Here is a 24,473-nt window from a genome sequence, read left to right on the forward strand (position 1 = left end):
TGACCCAGTTGTCTAGCCATCACAATTTGGCCGCTTGTCAAACTCAAATAAAATTTGAGGAATAATGTTTACTTGCTGCCTAATAAATCCCACCCACTAGCAGGTGTCATGATGAAGAGATAAGTAGTGTTATTCACTTCACCATTATTAATGTCACAACTTCATAAGTTTATACCTGGTCGGTGCAAGTCTGAATGTCTATTACTAGTCAATCAGAATGTCTTTATGAATGTCACCCTGATAATTAATGCATGTTTGCAAAAGAAATAATAAAATCCCACTATGTTCAGCTAACAATTGGCATGCTGTGCAGTTCTTTTAATGATGGTCAATGATCAGTATGTTCAAGTTTATCCAGTTCATTCAGGTCTTTATATGAATAATTCTTATATCAGTTGTTTGTCTTCTCACCCTCTCCTCGAGTGGGGCATCCTCTTCTAGGCTGTTGAGGGCGTTTTCTACACGTGCCAGTCGTCCAGACAGAGACAGAAGCAAGCTGACCACTTTGTCCAGGTCCCCGACGAACATGCGGAATTTGTCCAGCTCGTTGGGTTTGCAGATGGCCTGGACGGTGGCCTCAACCTCCTCGCCCAGAGCATTGTTGTCCTGCATGTCCTCCTGAAGACTTTCACGTGCCTCACGTAGTACCTGCAGCTTCTTGCTCAGGCTCTCAATCAGCTCGTGCTGCAAGTAAAAATAGAGAAGTGTTGTGTGAACACTGTGGAAATCTCCTACTATGGTTCTCTCTGAATTCACCTGCAAATTAAGTTGGTGATTTAAGTTTCTAAGACATAAGATAAAATACAGATGTACAGATTTCCAGTTACTGGTTGTTTGAATATATTATTGTGGTGAATCAGTTTAATGGGCACTATAAAGGCTCATTACCTTCTTGTTGGCGAGCTCGGTATCGTTTTCCTCCTCCAGCTCCTCTTCAGATTCAGGTTCTACACTCTGCTCCTGCATGTCCTTCATTTTAATAAGTAGCTCTGCTTTGGGAGCTGATGTGCTGTAATAAGCCGAGCTGGTCACTATTGCAGCTGCTGTAGCGGCCGCCGCCGCAGTCGCGCTGTCCTCTTCCCTCCTGAGTAAATGGTGATGATATTAGCATTGAATGAGTTAATGATAATATTTGTTATCCATAAAAATAAAAAAAATCCTGAAAAAAGATTTACTTTGTCTTGTGTATAAACAGACATGACTGTGTGAACTTAACAGAAATAATCATATAATTGAATCATTTACACAAATCAAAAACAAAAAATTCTTCATCTGAAAATATGAAATTGACATTCTAAATTCAGTCACCAGGGGGCCACATTACTCCTGTGTAAACACAAAGACCACCACCAGCACTACTAACTTTTGAGTTGAAAACAAAACCAATAAATATATATATATTTAAATAAATATATAAAAACCACAAAATAAAGCACGCATCATTCTTATGGACCATCAAGGGGTTACTCATATATAACCAAGACTAAGAAAAAACCTGACCTCTCTTCAGAGTTCCGTGAGGAAGAAAGTTTGGGTGCAGTTCTCCTGCGTTGGTGTGCTTGATCAACTAGCTGCTCTCCTTCTGGGAAAATCCCTTCCATCAGGTCCATAGTGGTCCTCCTATTGCTTTGGTCCAAAATGTCTGCCAAGGACTTGTCTTTGTCTATAATGTTCCTTGCCAACACTTCTCTCTTCTGATCTTCCTCAAAGTGAGAAGAAGCACTGAGACTGCCTGAGGAGACTCCATTAGTGCTCTGATCCACACAGGGGCCTTTCTGTAGCTCCTGGGATCCTGAGACATCAGCTTGCAGCTCCTGCTCGTTTTGAGGGCCCATGGATTCATTCTCCTGTTCCTTTTGACGGGTATACGTGCAAAATGGAGAGGAGGATTGCTCTGGAGCTCCTAGACTGGACAGAGACAGGACTGTGGGCTGTGGGCTGAGAGGGGTCTCGGCTGAAGGGTGAAGGTACTGTCGATTTTCTTTCTCTGTACTGCTTTCCGAGTGGACGATCTTGATGGGCACTTTTTTCACAGTGGTGCTGTCGTCAATCACCGTGCCCATCCTAAAACAGAACACACAAGAAGAAATCGGACAAAAACAAATTGAAACTGAAAAACTGTTTTGAAAGGATACATTTTCTGCAAATAAAATACTCTTTATGAGCAACATTCTGGTTTGAAAATACACATTCGCTATTTAGACAGTGATGCTGAACTCCAAATACACCAGCTAATTCTCTATTCTGGTTGTGGAATACACTTTACTATAAGCAAACTAAATCGTCTCTAACAAACTTGCTAAGAATTAAAGGGAAATAATAAAAAATATATTCTGTATATAAAAATCTATTGCTACATGTTACACAAGCACAACAAATCCTGTATAAAAAATACATGATATTTATTCAGATTTTAATGATATATCTTCCTGACTTCAAATAACAGGGTTCCTTGCCATGTCCATTATAATAGCACACTCCAACCTTTGGATTTGAAGAGATCACTGAAAGGCCAGTAGAAAAATACTGCTGCTCCAAGACAAAAAAAAAACACCCCCGACAATTCTATGTCGTTCTATATCCCTGATGAACTGCCATAGTTTCAGCAGAGACGTATGTGAATAAGCCTCTTGCATGAGACTGAGCACAACATGTGCAGGGTCGTAATTAAATCACCGCTCTAAAAGATCAGCGGAGCTTCCAGTGACCGTTTGTAGAGAGCAGCTGAAACAAACTCGGCTGCGGCACGTCAGTGGAAAACCTTCCCGCGATCCAACTCATCCTGCTGCATTAAGCGTGGTCTGTACCAAGATCTGGAAAAATGTCTTACCTTCCTGTGGCTTCATCCTGCTGGGAGACAGAGACAGGGGGCTTATCAGTCAGTCTCTGGGGAGCAAAGTGAGGTGATGGTGAACGCTGCCCTTCCATGCTGGGTGGAGTCAGGTGGGCAGGAGGCTCAGGAGGAGGAGCAGGAGGAAAAGAAGGAAGGGGTATAGTCTCCAGTTGAGTCTCCTCCTCTCCTTTTAGGCCCTCACTATTGTCCAGGTCCCTCCAGGATATTGGGGCGTGGACTAAAGTGTCTTTAATGGGCGAGTGAGAGACACCAGTTCCTCCCTGTGAGGCGACCAGAGGAGCAGTGGCCTCGGGGCATTTGTGCTTGTCTAGGCGGGTCTGATGAGGTCTCAGAGAAATTGAACATTTGTTCTTTGCATTGGAAGAGATTTCAGTGAGGATGGTATGATCTGGGAAAGATGGACTCTGTTGAGATGGACCAGAAGGGATGAGGGGAGATTTAGGAGTGGTTGGTGGATCTGGGACCTTTCTTTCCAACTCTCCTGCTGATAAAAGTGATGCTGGTTCCTGGTTCAGCTTGGGCAATAAATCCTTGCATTCTCCATCACTTAACCTAGGAGGGGAAAATATGTAAAAGGATTTCAATATATATACTCTGCAACAGCATATCACAAGCAGGAACTGGGAATGTGATTGTCCTTTCTAACGCACAAAGCTACACTGTGTGCTGTAAATCGATAGGAGAGCAGGCATTTCTCCCACATTTCACCATCTCTCCATGGTAACTCCCAGGCTGGTTGTCATACCCCGAATATTTCTGCTCCCACAAGCCTGTCAAAATCCGCATAATGAATGTTCTTTCCCTGCAGCCACCAGAGAGCTTTCCTCCACTCGGTCTCAATTGTTTTGGTTGGTTTTTTTTATACTCTTTATGCTGTCAGAGATTGTCGATTTATATGTTGTGGCAGCAAAAAGGGACAGCAAGCCTCTTGTGGAGCTGTTTTCTGTAGGAATGGTGGGTCACAGAGCCTTTTATAGAATATAGAACCGTTCAGACACACAACATGCTTCGTGGAGGCTGTAGCTAAAAATCAGGCTAAACATTTCTATGATTAGTTTCACCACTAAGGTAAAACAAATATTGTAGCTGGCGCGCGCACGCGCGCGCGCGCACACACACACACACACACACACACACACACACACACACACACACACACACACACACACACACACACACACACACACACACACACACACACACACACACACACACACACACACACACACACACACACACACACACACACGCGCGCCCAATTCATGCTCCTGTAGACAGTTCAAATACCTGACCAAGTAGCAGCTGGACTTTCCAGAGACCGACAAAGTGGCATTTGGACTAAAGAATAGAAAAAAAGGGAAAAACAAACATGCAAAGGCATGCAAAGACATGCACAGGCTGAGTAACTGTGTAAGCAAACAAAGCAAATAATGTCAATTTGGAAATACAGCATGTGCAGTTTTGATATGCAGTATGCACCTCTTGAATTGGAGTCAAACATTCGTACGGAGTGGCGGAATAGACAAACGAATCTGTTGCGTATGTAACACGTGCTGAGCAGAATGGGTGTTTTTTCACGTCAACGTGCATAGGCATGCAATGAGCCACCAAGTGCGGGTTGGCGGTTTGTAATCGCATAGTGCGCACAGACAGGAACCGTACTATCCGATTACAGTGTCGGTCACCAATGTTATCACCTTTCACACTTCTTAAGTACAAGGAGAATTATTAAACTTCTCTACTGCAGATCGGAAAATCCATAGAATGCTTCTCTCAAACAAACAAACATCCTCCGAAATTAAGACTATCACACAAAGTGCACTCACCAGGGCTGTCTCATAGTGGCTGCCTGCAGTGACAGGTGCTTCCTGGAGCACTGGATCTCTAAGCTTACCTGGGTGGGGCCACTTGCAGCTTAATCCTGGTTCATGCTAACTTGTGTCATACAAGTTTGGTTGTGTGGCACAAAGTTGAATAAAGCGTAGTATGTTTAAATGAGATTCACTTGAACAAGGTAAAAGGTTTCACTTCAGGTCAAATGAGTGAAAGAAAAAAAAAAAAATAAAGACACACCTGCATGCATATTTCAAATATATATACTTTTTTCAAAAATAATACTAAAAAAGTAGGGTTCTCAAAAAAAGAGCACCCATAAGATGTCTGTGTAATATAATTTTTTTTATTTATGATATAAAAGGCTGCTGTTGAATGGAACTAACGAACCTAAACAGCTCAGTGTGAGCTTCAAAGCGACTTGCTGACAGCACAAACGGTAAACATGCTCTTCACAACACCTTAATTACAGGCAGGAGAAGACATGATCATTTTATAGGGTGCAATTTAACAAGCTTATGATGATGGATGTTTGGTTCAGTGGGCAACATGCTGATTAAAGTGAACCACCCCTTACTTTTACCCATAGGAGAGAGAAAGAATGAAGAGACGACTGCAAGTCCGACAGATGATGCAGACAGAAAGAAAAAAATTGAAGAATAAATAAAATATCAAGGTGAATCAGAGATATCAGCACAAAGCATAATGTACAAAGCAATTCATACATACATAACTTAGAATAACAACAAAGACAATAATTGTATAAACCCTACACAAATTCTCTACTAAATAGTATTGAAAACAACAGAATTTCCTGAACAAAAAGCTCCATAAGTATTTTAGTATTTTAAAGTGAAAGCTGAGAACATCGATTTAAATCCAGCGCCAGTCATTCCAATGATTGTGTGGAATGAAACTAGTTTTCCAAAAAAAGTACAGGAAAAAAATGTGGAAAAAAACAAAAAAAAAACCAGTGTGCACAGACTCTGTTCTCTGCGTGATTAATGCATTAGCACAGCACAGTATCACACAAAAGCCTTTTATTCCTTCCACAGTCTCACATGGTTTTGATATCCACATGGTCCTCTATGGATTTTTTTTTTTTTTAAGCATCAGATTTCACCAGATTTAACATTTTGAGCTTTGGTGTTCGGCATGAAGATTTGGCATCTCAGTTGCAGATGTGTACATGTGGGAAGCACGGATAAACTAGTCGCCGAAACTATTGCTACGTTACAGTATGGTAATGTTTGGCATCTCAGTGTTAAGGGACAAACCTTTAGACAATATACTTTATAATAAAGCAAAGTGTTATGGGACATTTCAAAGACGAATCAGAAAATAAATCTGCGTGTTGATCACACCACCTCAGAAGATTCATGGATGAAGTAGGTCGACCTACTGAATCCTGTGTTAAAATTGTTCACTAAATACACACACACACACACACACACACACACACACACACACACACACACACACACACACACACACACACACACACACACAGCACAGGCTTTCACACAGCCTTACGATGCCTAATGATAAACACTTACCACCTGCTGCTCTTCAGAACACGTATACTGTAAAGTGCATTGGCTGCATTGTATTAAAGTTGTATAATATAATGAAAGGAAAGTCACTCAATCAAGCAGTATAATGCATATAATGGGAATGAACTAAATAGAAAGTGTATTTTATAGACTGTCTAAATAATGTAAATAAATCTATTTAACTTTTTCCCCTATGTTCTCACTGGAACCAATAGGAATGAACCAACTGCCTACATCTCAAAGTCATGTCTTCTTCACACAAACCCCAGGCACTGACGATGGTTGTGTTGTCACAGCTGGGTCAAAGCTATACTGTAGTCATGCCTGTGAGGTCGACAAAAGGGCTGCTGTTTGGTCTAACAGAATACTACTGGCTTTGTTATACTAAGGCAGCTTTAACCGGGGGTACTTGACAAAGCAGCACAATATGCAAAGAATAAAACCGAGTGTTATTTCAAAATCAACTACGTTTCCTGTTTCAATACTTGAAAGACATGATTGAGAATTCAGCTGCAAAACATTACAATGCTATTTTAAAAGGTTTGAGATTTTATTTTTAGGGTCTAAACCGATAGAAGTCTGCCATACTGAAAAAGCAATATCCTTCTATTTGTCTTTGCACTTTCCCTCCTCGCATTTCAAGTGGAACGTTACATTGTTGTTTGTTTAAAAACATGTTTACCCACCTCTCAGTGGAGTTGTCACGAGCGGAGAGTTTTCTCTCAGGTGGACAGTGTTCAGCTGATTTCCTTCCTTGCACGGGGATGTTCTGAAGAGCACATAGTACATACAGCTTTTTTAATATTCCTAAGGCATGCATCAATGCATGCGTCTGTCTTGTATCAAATAATAGAGTGCCTTTAGTGTCGCAAAGTGAGATTAACTTTAGCATATACAGGGTGACTACTGACACGTGCTACTTTTTTTTGCTGCAAGGGCGTGACTTTTTGTTTAGATGTGGATTAATGTTTGACTAAGGCTCTGCCTTTATTCTCATACAACTTATTCACTGACACTGTCTAATAAGCTATAAAAGTAAACACGCTTTCTAAAAGGGTACAACAGAGATAAATCTAAAAAAAATATGTGATATGGCATGGGACTCAGATGAGCCTATATATATATATATATATATATATATATATATATATATATATATATATACATATACACAGTGAGGAAAATAAGTATTTGAACACTCTGCTATTTTGCAAGTTCTCCCACTTAAAAATCATGGAGGGGTCTTAAATTGTCATCGTAGGTGCATGTCCACTGTGAGAGACATAATCTAAAAAAAAAAATCCAGAAATCACAATATATGATTTTTAAACTATTTATTTGTATGATACAGCTGCAAATAAGTATTTGAACACCTGAGAAAGTCAATGTTAATATTTGTTTGATTGCAATTACAGAGGTCAAATGTTTCCTGTAGTTTTTTACCAGGTTTGCACACACTGCAGGAGGGATTTTGGCCCACTCCTCCACACAGATCTTCTCTAGATCAGTCAGGTTTCTGGCCTGTCGCTGAGAAACACGGAGTTTGAGCTCCCTCCAAAGATTCTCTATTGGGTTTAGGTCTGGAGACTGGCTAGGCCACACCAGAACCTTGATATGCTTCTTACAGAGCCACTCCTTGGTTATCCTGGCTGTGTGCTTCGGGTCATTGTCATGTTGGAAGCCCCAGCCTCGACCCATCTTCAATGCTCTAACTGAGGGAAGGAGATTGTTCCCCAAAATTTCGCAATACATGGCCCCGGTCATCCTCTCCATAATACAGTGCAGTCGCCCTGTCCCATGTGCAGAAAAACACCCCCAAAGCATGATGATACCACCCCCATGCTTTACAGTAGGGACGGTTCTTGGGATGGTACTCATCATTCTTCTTCCTCCAAACACGTTTAGTGGAATTATGACCCAAAAGTTCTATTTTGGTCTCATCTGACCACATGACTTTCTCCCATGACTCCTCTGGATCATCCAAATGGTCATTGGCAAACTTAAGACGTGCCTGGACATGTGCTGGTTTAAGCAGGGGAACCTTCCGTGCCATGCATGATTTCAAACCATGGCGTCTTAGTGTATTACCAACAGTAACCTTGGAAACGGTGGTCCCAGCTCTTTTCAGGTCATTGACCAGCTCCTCCCGTATAGTTCTGGGCGGATTTCTCACCTTCCTTAGGATCATTGAGACCCCACGAGGTGAGATCTTGCATGGAGCCCCAATCCGGGGGAGATTGACAGTCATGTTTAGCTTCTTCCATTTTCTAACGATTGCTCCAACAGTGGACCTTTTTTCACCAAGCTGCTTGGCAATTTCCCCGTAGCCCTTTCCAGCCTTGTGGAGGTGTACAATTTTGTCTCTAGTGTCTTTGGACAGCTCTTTGGTCTTGGCCATGTTAATAGTTGGATTCTTACTGATTGTATGGGGTGGACAGGTGTCTTTATGCAGCTAACAACCTCAAACAGGTGCATCTAATTTAGGATAATAAATGTAGTGGAGGTGGACATTTTAAAGGCAGACTAACAGGTCTTTGAGGGTCAGAATTCTAGCTGATAGACAGGTGTTCAAATACTTATTTGCAGCTGTATCATACAAATAAATAGTTTAAAAATCATATATTGTGATTTCTGGATTTTTTTTTTTTAGATTATGTCTCTCACAGTGGACATGCACCTACGATGACAATTTCAGACCCCTCCATGATTTCTAAGTTCTGAGAACTTGCAAAAAAGCAGGGTGTTCAAATACTTATTTTCCTCACTGTATATATATATATATATATATATATATATATATATATATATATATATATATATATATATATATATATAAATAAAATGTCAGAAGGAAAATACTCACCTGACCATAGAAGTCCTCTGAGGGAGAGGAGCGTGACCTTTCATGGAAATAGGACGGCTTAGGTCGCTCGTCAGCTGCTGGATCAAGGATGTTATCGGCTGAGTGGTACCTCCCAGACGTCCTGGAATCTGCTTTTCTCTGTGTGTTCCATGTCGCCTCATACTCTGCAAAAGTGCCCAGTCTCTGTGCGGAATTCGAGCCACCATCTGTTGCCTTACTATCGCTTTCCTTTTTGGTGATATCACCTTGTCCAGACTGAGGTAATGCTCCAGGCTGGTCCAGTCTGGGGTCTTCAGATATTTGCAGATATTGTTTCAACATGGGTTTGCGATAAGCAAGTTTTAAGGATGTCTCAAAGACTTTACACCTGTTTACTAGCGATAGGTCATTATCTTGTGGATTTGGCTCCTCATCAACTCCGACCACGTTGATTTTTTCAGGCTCGGAGTAGGAGCGCAACTTTTTCTCGACTGGAAAACGTTTTCGACCACATATACGGAGCACATGGTTTGTGCCTGAGGCAGGCTTTCTCGATGGGATCTCTGAGACAATTGGAAGTGATGGTGTATCCTTGCGAGTAGAAGACAGAAGTTCAGTTCCTGGGTGCTCTAGCAGCACTGGCTCCAAGTCCCTCCTCCTGAAAGAGGTAGCTTTAAGGACTCGAGCTTGGGCCTCCTTCAGATGATCTTTGTAGGCACTTGTAAAGGTACCATCAGAGGAAGGTGAAGAGATATCCGTGGACTTCCAAACTGAAGGCTCTTCTTCAGGATCAGCCGGCCCACTCAAGACTGCTGCACTTCGGCTCTTCTGAAGCTGAGCTCTCCTCATCTGGATCTCATTTCGCAATGTGGTGGCAAAACGGTCACTACGGCACACCTGCCTGTCATTCTGGGGATCGATGAATTCCTGTCGTCCATCAGCATTACCCATATTACTTTGTACATTACTCAATCTACTACTGTCATTAGAAAGAAAGAGAAGCATAGGGGTTTTCTGGGGGCTTACTGCAGTCTCAATTTTAGTTGGCAAATGTTCTTTGGAGGATTCTCCCAATTGGTAAAAATCAGAGGTCATTCCTTGCTCATGGTGCTTTGTGAAATGGCTTTCTGGGTTTGTCACAGTGTTTTTCTTCTGAATTACACTGACCTCTGATTCTTTAGCTGTTGCATCATCAAAAGAAGACTTATTAACGGCTGTGTACACCCGATGCTGGCTGTCAACCTGCCTGTAATATCCATTGCTATCTTTGCAATTTGGGTGCTGTAAAACCTGAGATGTGGGGAACCTGTCCTTAAACTGTCCTTGAGAGCTTATGGAAGTTCTATCACCGCCACTTTGGTTGATTTCCATTACAGAATTAGCACTCCTGTCCTCCACCTGAAATAAAGAAGCCTGGGGCCCTCCCTGAGATGGCTGCCGAGCTGTGACACAGTAATACCGGTTGGAGCTTTGCCTGTCAGAGCTTTGGTCAAGATCAGTGCTGGACATTGATGCAACGTGCCTTCTGATCTGGTTCTGGCCATGTTGGGGTGCATGGTTGTTGGTGGGTAACTCCTGCATGCTGCTATAAAAACTCTGAGATTTGCCTGTAGACGAGGTCCTAGGTGGCGCATGAAAAGTGCTCTCATCGCTGTACTGACGTTTATGGTAGGCCAAGCGAGTGTAGGACGGCTCAGTGCTAGAGGGCGAGTACTTCTTGTTCGTGTTTGGAAGAAGAATTTGTTGATTATAGCAATCACTGGTGGCATATGGATTAATTATGCCTCTTTCAACTTGTGGATTGTAGTTCTGACAAGTTTCAAGGCCTGATTCAGTTTCATGGTAAATCCTTTGATTACTTTCAGTCATCTCTGTTGCTGTTTTTAATACTTTGCCTTGGATCTGGGTATGAATTCCTGCATTCTCAGGGTAGCTGGAGACCAAACCCTTTTCATGAATCTTGGTCGCAGCAAAACTATCACTGCGTGTTGGTGGCACTGGTGGTGGAGGAGATGGGGCCACGGCCTTCTTCATATCAGGAACGTGCCAAACAGGCGCAATGCTGGACCTTCCGGAAGCAGAATGACGGTAGCCTGGCTGCTCCTCTGTTCTTGGGCTTTCTCGACCAGTGCTTACTGTAGGTAGCTGGAGATGGCCTATTCTGTCATCCTGTCTGGCCCCTTCACTTAGGTGTTGACTGTGTCTGCTGTGGTTAGGCCGACTGCCCGAGTCCCACTGGTTAACTTTATACAGCATATTCTCTGTGGAAGCTGCGTTGCTTCTGGACAGGGTGTAATCAGGTGTCCCTGAGCTAGTTGAAAAGGAACTATAGGCAGAATCTCTTTTTCCACCCACTAAATGTTCGACACTGTTGCCGTTAGATTTGCTCGGAGACAGGCGTCCAGGTGGATAGGGGTAAGAGCCGTGCTCTAAACTATCCATGCTGCCCAAGGAGCTGAACTGGTCAGATACTCTGCGCAAATTAGGCTGGTCCCAACCAGTAGTGAGGTCCGAAGGATAAGAACTAAGGGAATAAGCATACATTTTTGACTGCACTGAACTGGCAAGACTGCATAAAATAACAGTGGAAGAAAGCCACTTGATTTAAAAGTGGTATAATGATATGTTTACACAGTATTCTTTACCTTGCATCATATCTTGTTTGCCAGACTGGCGAGGGTGTGGACTGTGTTTTGGCAGTATCTGATTGGTTCTCATTGAATTTGGTGGAATGCCAGGAGTGAGGCCTGCTCATGGGCTCATTTTTCCTGAAAGAAGAGGGACAGAGAAGGGAGAGAGAGAAAAATGATCAGTAAGGAAAATGTTTTATAAAGCAAGGCACCGACATAACCGTTGCAACAAAACCTACCTTTATGATCAGTACAGTGTTGGTATTTGAGCGTAGTAAATTATCTTTTTAATAGTATTGAACTAACAAGTTTACTTATGTACCAAACATTCTCTGATGCACACCTCTCCCAAAACCCCCAAAAATGAATACATAAAAATATTAACTTGATTAAAACATACCCCTTGAAACGGTTCTTTCTGCAAAGCATGCAATGGAAAAGTCAACAGGCAAACATTACATTAGTGTGTTAACTCAAAAGTAGGACACAGACTAACATTGAACAAAGAACCACATAAATAAGACACTTTATTTCACGACATTTAAAAAAACAAAAAACCATACATTTTCTTCTAATGGTAACCCCCAGGAAAGTCTACAAACTACCACACAGAGCAACAGTGATGACTACAGCAAACCTGCAAAAAGAATTTTTGCAAATAGAATTTTTGGAGATGGGATGACGAAGACATCATGGGAATAAAAGAAAATGAAGTCATGGAGCAGATCTGGAATGAAATGGGATGGCACAGGAAAAGGGTGGGATTGGCCGGTGGGTCACATCAATACTATACCTCATTGAACTTCGCAAAATCTTCGTTAGAAAGCTTCGGGCCACATGAACGTCACTCTCTGACGGCATTTTCTGTGCTACAATATCCACCATTTTCATTCTCCTGAATGGGATTAGAAGGAGGGGGACACAAAGACTCTGACCTCAGTAGAGACCAATGGACAGAAAGTCTAGTGCTATTCTTTTTTAAAAAAAACAGACAGGCTCAGACAATAAAAGGATGGCAGTACAAAGTAGTGCTACGAAGAATCAACACACAAAAGGGTAAGTGTTAAATGTAGTACTTCCAACCGCACTGGAATGTAAATGTATTAGTGTGCCCCTATAAACAAAATTTATAAAAGTAGGTAAGGATTAATGATTTCAGATTTTAGCCATACAGTGCTCCAGCATATACTGAGCATTCAGAGGCCTACATGTGTTTCTAGCTCCACAAATTCATAAGGAAACATGGAACATGGAAAACGGGGAGAAATTGTTGGAGCCTGGAGACATCTTGTGGTGAAAAAAAAATTAAACATTTGTGGCTAAATAGACTACACTAACTTTTTTATTAGAATTTGTAAAATAAGTAAGCTCTAGGGATTTCTCTTCACTATACAAGCATGAACATAACGCAAAATTCATAACAGTTTGACGTGTACCTGCACAAATTCAACAACTTATAAAATTCTGTCTATGCTTGTCTATAAAATAACACTAAATACAATAAATATTTTTTTTGTATAACACTTTTAACAATGAACATTGTCTTAAAGCAGCTTTACACAGATAATGTGGTGATAAAAAATGAATATGTTCTTTATAAGTGTATGTTTGTCCCTGATGATCGAGCAGTCTGGTGACTGTAGCAAGGAAAAACTCCCCATCATGGCATAATGAAGAAACCTTGAGAGGAACCAGATTTAAGAGGGAACCCATCCTCATCTGGGTTCCACCGAATATCCATTTATTGCATATATACGATGTTGCGGGGTGAAGTGATGGTGATCAGAAGCAAACTGTAGTCCTGAGTCAGTGTAGCAGACAGTGTGTTGACATTAACTACAGTCCAAATCTATCCTCAAAGCTCCTGATCTTACGCCGAAATTTCATGGAACCACCCAAGGCGTTGATGAGAAACCGTCCCCAGCTGAATTGAATTAATATAAGCTTTCAACAACATATCTAATTTGACCTAAACCTGGATCTCACCATAACCCTGGAAAAAAATTAATTTTGCCTGTATTTTAGAAACATGTTATTACATATTATCAGCTTACTTTTCATAAAGTTCATAATCCATAATGAAATTTGTTGTAAACGAATGCCATTATTGATTAGTTGGGCTGCTCAAATTACCGGTGAGCATGACGGCAAGATAACACAGCCGCTTGCTAGATGCTGTGGAAAAAGTGTGTCCCCCCAGTCATCCAAGGCATGGGAGCATTTTATAATAAACACAAGAAAGAAGACTGTAACCCGCAAGTTATGATACAGATAAAGGCAGATAAAGCACAAACATCAGCACGGTGAGCAAAAACTGTATAAGCCTCCATCATGTGAAAATGGTATAGTTTAATAAAGTGCTATTGTGCAAACGGTTTGTTTGTAACTTCGGGAAAGTGGCACAGGATCTGTTCTGTTGTGACTCGCGAGCATCAGGTTGAGCAATCACCTTGCGAGCAACATAGTGATGAATTCAATTAGAACGGTGTGAACAAACACTAAATCTAAAAGCAGCAAATAACAACAGCAGTAAACATACATTTTTAGGCACTGTTGTGGTTTTCAGCAAATGATTATGCATTTGTACACCTACGCATATTTCCCCTTTTATTTTTAAACAAGCCTGTTAGCTGCATTTCTTTTTAAAGCATTTGTGCACTACAACAGTTAACTTGTGTTTTTAAATGTGATTTACAGCAGCTTTACGACATTCAAATGCTTGTATTCAAGGTTTGCATATTTAATTTATGCCCATATCATTTAATTAGTATACAAAATTACATTAATTATATATTTTAGATGCTTATATAGTCACTGAACAAAATGTATTTTATAAGAATTGTCAAAACAATGTTGTATTATATTTTATATAGATTTTTTTTAAGCATGGTTGTCAACTTGCCATCTGCAATTATCTTTAAAAACAATACAGATGTTGATTTACAAAAATTGCTTCACCCTGCATACTCCAATGCTGTTTTTTTTTTAAAGAAACAACCCAGCATGAGTGAATTTGTTCAAGGAGAAATCCTTTGTGCCCTCCTCAGCAAGCAGCCACTATAAGCTTTAAAAAATGTCTAAATTAAAGATAGTTAAACTCAATATGCGACTTTTGCATTTTTTTTTTTTTAAGTACAATTTTATACATAAATACCCTGATTTAGAGTTTTACATAGATAAAATGAGTTGAAATTTTTTTTATCCGATTAATTAATAAAAAAATAAGTCAGCAAAATAATAAAACACTGCACTACCACATCACACCCTTACTGTATTTAAACACACTGTTCTTTATATATTTATATGCTGTATATATCTTATTAATTTTATTTCTAATGTAAATTGCTTCTATCTGTCTGCCTATCAATCATGTTAAAGTTATACCTTTACAAAGAACAAGGCTGTAGCCTGCAAAACATCAAACTTTGCTTTTAGTGATTTTGAGACATTTTGAATGAACGTTTAACAATAGAATTTTATTTATACATGGCCAGTGATCTTGCTTTTGTGACCTAACTCCGTTTCAAGTTAAAATACCTAAAAACAAAACCCCCCAACTACTTGAAGGGGAGCTTTCATGTTTCATGCAACAGAGATTCCAGGACAGATTAATACACGACAAATTAATACACGAGAGTTTCAAATGTCTAAAGGGAACAGCTTCCCCTGCTGTTCTGTTTCACAGCGCAATGCTTCAAGTGCCTGTGTGCTAGCCACACATGGCGCTAGGCATTCAGATGCTAATGTGGCTGCCATTGTCAGGGCTACAGCTGGTCCAGCGCAGATATGCCAGTGGACTGGATCAGCAGAGCCCAAGCAGAATAGAGGCCAGGGAGGGGGGCTAGCAAAGGAAAGTCCCTTTGCAGTTCAACACATTCAAAAACAAACAAATCAATGAAAAGGCAACTAATCTGACTGTATCGCATTAACCATTCAGTTTTCCATTAGTCTGAGGAGAATTTTTTTTTCCTCTGAGGAAGGGGGGAAAAACAAAAAAAAACTGCAGGTGAATTAAACAGTTTTTAAACCGATCAGCACTCATGAACAAAAATTTTCTTATGAAGGTTAGGGCTATAAAATTAATAAATTAATAAATAAAAAAATCACATGCAACAGGTTGGATGTTTTAACGATGACCCTTCCAACTCATTCATTCATGAGGAAAGAGAGCTGTATCATTTCATAAAATATAAAGCCTAACAGATGGCTAGATAAAAAGACATGACAGGTATTAGATAAAAGGATGCTGGAGCAAACAAGATGAGCTAATAAGTCTCTAAACTCACCAAGCAGACCAATCAAGGAGAAAAGGAAACAAAAATAAAATCCTAATCAAGCTTTCCAAAGAAGCAAATCTGATTTCTGGGTTTGCTCCATTTGATTCCTCAGGCACTGCATTCCACGTTCACATCAAAGCAGTTGGACAATAGTTGACCGGTTTCTTGTGAACAAAAGCGTCTTTTTAAACATCTACAGCTAGCATGAAAAAACAAGAAACAAAAAAGACGCTGCTCATGAAGCCCATTTACACACATGGAGTCTAAATCTGGACATTTTAAAGCCAGTTTCTACACTTCAGTCAAGTTAGATCTCCACTCAGATATTTGGTGGTTTTTTATTCTTTGGAAGGATTTGGGGAGGGGGCTATTGTAATAGCCAGTCCCCTTTAAGTAATCCAGCAGCCTTCCTGTCCCTATTGGCTCCAGGACCGCATGTTAATGAGCAATTGAGAGGGCTGAACGTGGTCGGACCATCCCCTGTTGAGCTGCAACCCAACGTGTCTCCCATTACCATGGCAACATGGTGATTTTTGCAGGGTGCACTTGTTTCTTAAACAAAGAGTGTACAACAGCGGTCAGAACATTTGAATACTAATAGACTGAACATTGATTGAAATAAATAAAAATAAAAGCCCTATAAAGCTGATAAAAGTGTAAGGTGTCTACGAAGCGAAAGTTTTCCGTCGGCTACTTGACACCAGCGCTGCCCTCTTCATTCCTGCGTGGGGCACTTCTTTCTGGCGGCAACAGAATTCACCAAACATGACCCATGACCTCAACCCCTCCAGATGGATCAAATGACTTTGCTGTGTCAGACTGGATGTCTCAGGCTCTGACATGGGCCATCTGGTATTAACAACAGGTTAGAACCCCAAACAAACCTACAGACAGCATGCGGCACAGAACCTGTAAGAGCAGGTGACGAAAGAAGAGGAGGGCATATAGTAAACTGTGATCAGGGCTTGACCTACACAGTTAACAGCTTGATTATAAACTTGTCCTCCTGTCTACACAAGCGGTTGTCTGACAAACAAAAATACTAAAAATTATTATAGCATACAGATGTTGGGCAAGTGTGTGTGTGTGTGTGTGTGTGTGTGTGTGTGTGTGTGTGTGTGTGTGTGTGTGTGTGTGTGTGTGTGATTACTCATTATATATATATATATATAATATTATACTTTTTCAAACATGATGCACAATGAAGCGTTCCTTACTGAATGCAATGGTGCATTGTTATAAAGGTGATCGATTTAAAGCTTATTCAGCAGTGTTTCATGCCTCTAATATGCCGCTATTTCTAAAAATATAAAGAATGAAGTCATAGAATTAAGCGTTTTATATGGCTAGATTTAATGGCATTACATAAGCTTTCCCATGCAGGCATTCCTTCTCTTTTCAAAACAAATAATAATAATAAAAAAAAAATATCAGTGTTTTTTCTTTTTATGGAAATGTTTCAGATACTGGAGACTTCTTCCATTAAGAAGAAAAGAAAAACAATGAAAGATTCATGAGAACCATTATTATACACTTTTCCTTGTTTTAATAACCAAGCTTTAAACTGGTGAGGGTAAAGGCTATCACATGTCGAAGCTGTGCTGTGTAAACAATACCCCCTGGAAGAAAAAAAAAAAAGAATTCAATAATGCTGTGGTATAAATGGCATAAGCTATTGTTTATTGTCTTGCCTCAAAAAAGACAAAGCAGACTGACATTTAGTAGCTTGGAACAAGATCTCTGAACTATTGTTTGAGGGAACTGTTAAGAACAAGGCATACTAGGAACTAAGAAAGTGCTGATGTTCCAAATAAAATGATGCCATTTGATAAAGATAGTGGGTGCACTTTTACTCAAAAACAGGTGAAAATAGTAGTCATTAACACCAGATACCAAGCCTGATCCTCAGCATAGAGCTATAAAGATTCAGCCATTTAGCTAGGTTTTTTTTTTTTTATGGTTGACACAAAGGCTTTTTTCAGGAACCACCTGAATCAGACGTCTGATATACGACTGAGAGAGGCCAAGCGTATGCTGCCCATAATGACCAACACATTCCTGAGCTGCATGTCATACCAAGCATTGAGTTCATGGCTGCACACTCGGCTGATTCTGTCGGTCCGGAAAACTGGAGCTCTTCTGTTTATAACGTTATACATGACATCTTCAACATCACTCCTCGCATACACTTTTACTTGATCTCCTTTCATGAGCAATCCAACAATCCTTCAAGGACTGTATGAAGCTGCCTGAAGAGGTCTACAATACCTTGATTTATAAGTGAAAAGTATGTCTGCTTGGCACTGAAGGATAAGAAATATTAAGTCAGTGAAGACGTGCCCTCACTGAACTTACCTTTACATGTCAAAAGTTTCTTTTAGCGTGACCTTATTTCGCATTATGAAATTGTTGGCTGAACATAAGAAGTTGGCTTATCATAAAGCTGTGTATGTGAAATGTCAGAGATAGGTCCTTAAGCCTTTGCAATGTACTGACAGAGCCAAATACAGGCAGACAAATCCCTCATCACCTCTTCCCTGTGCTCTGTTCACACAACGGCGGTCACTGGAAGAAAGATCGTACTAACTCCTCGGTCAATAAACGCTTTGACCCAACAGGACAACAAGAAGGGACATTTTCTCTACCTACACCTGCTACTAGTTATTGCTTCATTAAATTTCCATTTAAAAATGTTCCCAAACATAAATTACTTGTGGCTTTTAGGCTCAGAAGTTGCCTGAGTCAGGTGTAATTACCCCCATTAGATTAAGCTGGTTGTAATTATCCCTGCTTGATTCGTGTGAAAACAGCTTTTTTTTCCCCTTTTATGCTAATAAAAAATGCTTCTAACTCGCCTTGCCAAAAGAAAACGCCTTCATTTTAAAAGAGAGCGTGACTTGGAGTCGTCTTCAGCACAATGAACGGGCATGCGTGCACCTCCTGCTTCGATACCTGCTTAGCTTATGGAACAGGAGAGCTTTGCTGGATGTAATTGGATTGTAAACTCGACACTAGTGTCATGCACATCGATAGGAGACAAGTATAAGGCATAAACTGACAGAAAACAGAGCAGGCATGATGGACTACAGCTTAATTAGTGTATAGGTGACGGACTGCCAGACGTGTTGACGTCAGTGTTCTATTTACACCTGCTCTATTACTAGTTATTATACTATCAAGTATAAGTACCAGGTTCATATGATTTAGAAATAAAAGTGAAACATTTCAGTAGGTCACAAAATATTTGCAAACTATATATATATATATATCACTTTGGAATATTTGAAAACAAGTTTACACATAGTAAATTATCCCCTACACTATTAACAGTTATGTGTCTTATGTGGGGGAAATACAAACCCCTAAAGACCTCATGCTGACACCAGAGACCCCTGTAATAAATGACAAACATCATACAGTCATAGTAACCAAATCAACGATTATTTCAGTTTGCTATTAACAAAATGGATAACAAAAGATACCCTTTTATTATTGTTGGACAAAGTATATGGAAACGTTAACCCCTGTGAATGAACCCTTACTGTATACATTACCATCTGTAGGCATTTTGGCCATCAGAAACAGCTAATTAATATAAACCTGCAACTGGAACTGCTATGTAGCTGCTGTAACATGAAATAAATCAACAAATTCTGACTAAACTGATCTAACAATTCAACTTTTCACAGTGAATTGAATATACCTGGTATAAACCTTTGCTATGTTTTTTTGGAATACAGTGAAGCATCCAGCGAGCAGGTGCTTTATTCCTAACCTCTAACGCAAGCGCATGGTGCAGACGGCATTTACACCTGGCTGAAATCCGATCAGACCGCCAGCCAGACGACCGCTGGAGGTGACCTGGATGATCCCACCGCATTCCAGCCTTTTTTTTTTTTTTTTGCGGTCAAATGCTATTTGATCACTAAAAGCAAGTCTCACCGCAGAGTGAAGGCAATCAGGACCCAGGCTCTCTGTTGCATCTTTTAGATTGTGCCCACAAAAAATAAAAAAATAAATCAACAGCCTAAACCATGTAAAGCATAATGTCTGTTACATGTTTAAACAAATGCCATTAATGCTTGACACATGATTAAGCATGTAGCCCTTTATTCTCATGAATTGTTCTGTGCTGTATACTAATATATTGAACATTAAATACAGTGTGCTAAAATTATCTTGGCCTTTATGAATATTTTTATTCTTCACAAACTTTATGACCACCAGATGGCAGTAATAATTTCAGAGTACAACACTGACCAGAATTATCTATTTATGTTTAGCAGTTAACCAGTTCTCGAACAATCAGTGGGCATTTTGAAACATAAAGTGCTGTGTTATTAGGAAGAATAGAAAGAGGTTGCCTTTTTCTTGCATTTAAAACCCTCATGAAACCATGGAGAGGTGCAGTTTGATGCTGAATGTTACTATACTTGCTGCTAATGGCATTTTATTTAATTATGACTGCTTTCACTTATGCCTGTCAACTTGTAATATGAGAGAATCCTGAATGACAAGATACTGTGTTTTTGATGTACATGATGAAAGTCAGTAGCACAAAGGGTTACTGGGTAAATAGGTAGTGTGTGGAATGAGGTTCATCCGAAAGCCTACAATTCATATTTGAGCTCTTAACAGGGAAGATTACAAACACCATATACATTAAATAGCAAAAATGATGTGAACACCTGACAGTCACACTTATTAGGTGGGTCTTCCGGTTGCCATGAAGTTTGAAGCATAGAAATGTCCAGAATGTCTATGCATGATGCCTCTGTTTACTGCAGTGTAAGGGTCCAGCCCACACGTGTGTACCCTGAAGAATCGGTTTGCCAAGGCTAAAGTAAAAAAAAGCCTCCACAGAGCCCTGACCTCATCCTCATTGAAGACTTCCAGACTGAATTTGGGATGAATGCTGACTGCGCCCTGGGCCTCCTTACTACACATCTGCGACTGACCTCACCAATGTTCTTGAAGCTGAATGAACACAAATCTCCACATTCATGCGCCAAAATTTAACGGAAAGCAGTCCAGAAGAGTGAAAATAATAACTTGTTTAAGAAGACTAAATCTGATTATGGGATGTTTATCAAACAAATGAATGTACTAAATCAGGTGGCCACCAACCTTTGGACAAATACACTGTACATTCTAGAAATTACCTGCACAGACAGACAATGAGATCATTATTTATAAACTTCTCTAAAACTATTTTCTAGACTAGCATATTTTTATCCATCACACTGAGAGGAGTACAAAAATTATATAGATTTAAGATTTTAGTCCATTTTGACTGCACCTGATCAGCATCAATGGGATAAAATTATCAATCTTCACCTGGCAGCATGATTAAATCCAAATAAAGGGGTGGTGATGAAACGGACCAAACCTACAACCAATCTGTTAGATTCTAGACAGTGATGCTGAGAACAGAAGCTGGGAATTGTGCTCTACTGTGAGGTAACGCTGACGACTGCCTATCAGCTAGCCATGTCCTCACAAGCTTATGAGTGCCTCAGATGACCAGACAAACAAAGTCTACTGGGCACTATGGTTGCCCGGAGCAACAATGGAGCGATCCACAGGCCACTTTTGTTTCAGTGGGTCACTGTGCGGTGCACTCACTCAACTGGAATGGAGACTTCTTTTGTGGTGTGCTAACAGAAGCATAGCAAAGTGACGGCTATCCTGCGTCAGTTTATTTTATTTCAGATCATTTTAGGTTCTTCCTTTGTGCTGAATGCCTTAATATTATGCAGAAGCAGCACTGTAGCCTTTTCCATTTAATGTAATGGGTTTTGATCCTTCACACACACCCCTTCAATCTCCAAAACCAGACAGTCAGTAAGACAAGGTGCGACAAACTAATGCTAAATAAATGGCCTACAAATCCCATTTTAATCTCAATGTAGCGTTTCCAGCGCTGCAAAGGTGCAATCCCACACAAGACTATTACTCAGTCTAGCACCTGAATAGCAGCTCAAGATCACATTACATCACTCCAAAAAAAAATAAAAAAAAATAAATAAAAGGCTTGCTATACAAACAGCTTTTCACCTGCACCTTCACACCTCCAGAGAGCTGACGTGAACATGCCTGGCAAATCGCTCCTTTCTGTATGACTTCACCATTTCAAATGAGATCACTGTATGCAAAACAAAGACAACGCCCTCAGATGTGAGCAAGTTCTGACAGCCTTATTTCCTCATTAGTCAGGGATAAGCCAGGCCCTGTATACACCAACTACCTGCACAGATACACATTCAAAACGCCAGCATATACAGGATTAAGGATTAGATCATTTTTGGAGTCTGCACAAATTTACAGAGCCCAGTTTCTTAACAGGTTAACAAAAATATGTGCGTCATACATTTGACAGACTTCCCTATTTGCATGAAAATGCCTGATACACACCTGTATACACACCTAACCTGTTTGAACGCAATGCCAAGAAAATTGGCTTCCAATGGGAATGCAAATCTGCTACTACCACAGCAAATGGTGCTGTCTGTAAAAAAAAAAAACAATAACACTGTACCCAGGATGGTAATTTTTATGCATGGCGTTTTTTTGCCTTGATCAACAACCAGAAAATAACAACACTACTCATTCTAGAGAACAACAGCTTATAGACTTGGTCAATTACATTTTGTTTGCTTTTCTTCTGGCTTTTGTTGACAGGACAAACACAATGTGCAAAGCTTTCTTTAAATAAATAAAAAAAAAAAGGTGGCACCTATGAAGGAATTCATATCATACTGCACCTTACTTCATAAACTATTTCAGGGAAGTAATCAATCATTTAATGAGTTACTGTGAAACTGGTCCTGAAGCGTTTCCAGCAGCGAAAAACCCATACCTGTCAAAACAAATGACTAAGCGTAATTTTTAGTTCTAGTGAAACCTAAGCATGTAAATAAATGAGCATGTGCCATATTTTCACTCAAGATTTCTCAGCCATACACCCAAAAGTACCTACAGGAAACATGAATCTGGCTAAACTGGCCTTTCCAGGCTCTAACGATAGCCATGCTGACTGGAAGCGAATGGAAATTGCTCAATTTCTGAGAAGGATTTCCATTTAGTAGTCACAGGACAGTAGAAGAAAGAACTCCACAGAAGCTAAACAAGAAGCTACCTTACAGTAAACAAAGAGTACACACCTAAACCTTTACCTACTTCTATGTTATTTTACAGCCTATGCTTTGCTTAGGGGTGTGTTGTGATCAGGATTTTATCATTGATATCGTTATAGGATGTGGCTCTACGTGAAGCAGTGTTGATGTTACTAACCAACAGCACAATCCGGAGTGTTTTTATTTTTCTTATAGCACAGTCTGCCAAGGAATTTTTTTTTATTAGTAATGATTAACACGTGATGCTAACTGCATGTATATGGTTATATTAAATGTCGTTGTAAACATCCTTAATGCTTTAGAATAAAGAAAGAAATGCAGCTTATTCTCTCTTGCAACTTTTTACTTTTACAGTAAAGGAAAACTTTGCTCCAAAGCTCTGACACTGAAAACTCCTTCTACATATAGTAAGTAAAGAATTCCTGACAAAAAAACCTTTTGGGGTTTATTTGGATTCTGCGTATTAGGCTTATGAATATGTTGTTTATTTACTGTACAAGTTGCTTTAACAGAAACTTACATCAGAAAAAAAATTGCCTTCATATAAACCTATAACATGAATTACAGCAGGGTCTTAAAGTCTGTCATAAAAAAACGAATAAATAAATTACCTCCAGACTAATCAGCCAAGAAATCTGATATGCTCTTTTATTAGACAGTATTTGATCATGACTCGACACCAACAGTGCCTGTGTGTTTCACTGCACATAAGAAAAATGCGCTCGCAGAGAAGCATGAAAAACTGGCTGGTTTGAAACAATGAGCTCTCTGTGACTCGTGTCGGTTCTGAAATGAAGTGAAACAACTTATAAGCAGTTTATGTAGTCACATTCTTTGTTTCATGTCAATGACTAATGTTTTTATTTCAAGGAACTGATCGGAGTGGCTTAGAATAGCCGGACTCGATTACTTAATCGTGCAAAACCTGATTAAATAATTGTGCATATTTGGTGGTCAAGTTCATTTCCGTAGTGGGAAACTAATATTCTGGATAAATTCTAAATATATATATATATATATATATATATATATATATATATATATATATAAATAAAAACAAGTTACCTCTATAAATTCTGGTTAATTTATATATATATATATATATATATATATATATATATATATATATATATATATATATATATATATATATATATATATATATATATATATTTTTTTTTTTTTTTTTTTTTTTTGGGCCAGCCGTGTTATATTAAGGCTTGAGCTGAACTCTGTAAGCCAGCAGCACTGACAGCATGTTGCTCAGACACCCAATTTATCTCAGAAGTTATCAGTCAGGTTCAGTAGGTGTCTTTAGGCAAGAGAGATTACTTAGCTGTAGTTTTAG

General features: G+C 39.7%; 1 protein-coding gene across 4 annotated transcripts in view; it reads right to left on the reverse strand.

Annotated features, from left to right (window-relative positions):
• shroom2a (shroom family member 2a) overlaps positions 1-24,473 on the reverse strand; it is a 49,022-nt gene that overhangs the window by 1,487 nt on the left and 23,062 nt on the right. For 3 of the 4 annotated variants that reach the window (XM_083565530.1, XM_083565532.1, XM_083565533.1), the window contains 7 exons: positions 11,728-11,850; positions 9,104-11,606; positions 6,927-7,009; positions 2,831-3,406; positions 1,501-2,064; positions 889-1,084; positions 412-684 (listed from right to left, as the gene is read on the reverse strand). In XM_083565530.1, the coding sequence (XP_083421656.1) occupies positions 412-684; positions 889-1,084; positions 1,501-2,064; positions 2,831-3,406; positions 6,927-7,009; positions 9,104-11,606; positions 11,728-11,850 (4,318 nt within the window). Of the gene's footprint in view, positions 1-411; positions 685-888; positions 1,085-1,500; positions 2,065-2,830; positions 3,407-6,926; positions 7,010-9,103; positions 11,607-11,727; positions 11,851-12,505; positions 12,608-15,998; positions 16,314-24,473 lie in introns of those variants that run through there. The other variant, XM_083565531.1, reaches the window with a different exon arrangement.

This window comes from Silurus aristotelis (assembly GCF_946808225.1).
Source record: "Silurus aristotelis genome assembly, chromosome: 2".
Classification (NCBI taxonomy): Eukaryota; Metazoa; Chordata; class Actinopteri; order Siluriformes; family Siluridae; genus Silurus; species Silurus aristotelis.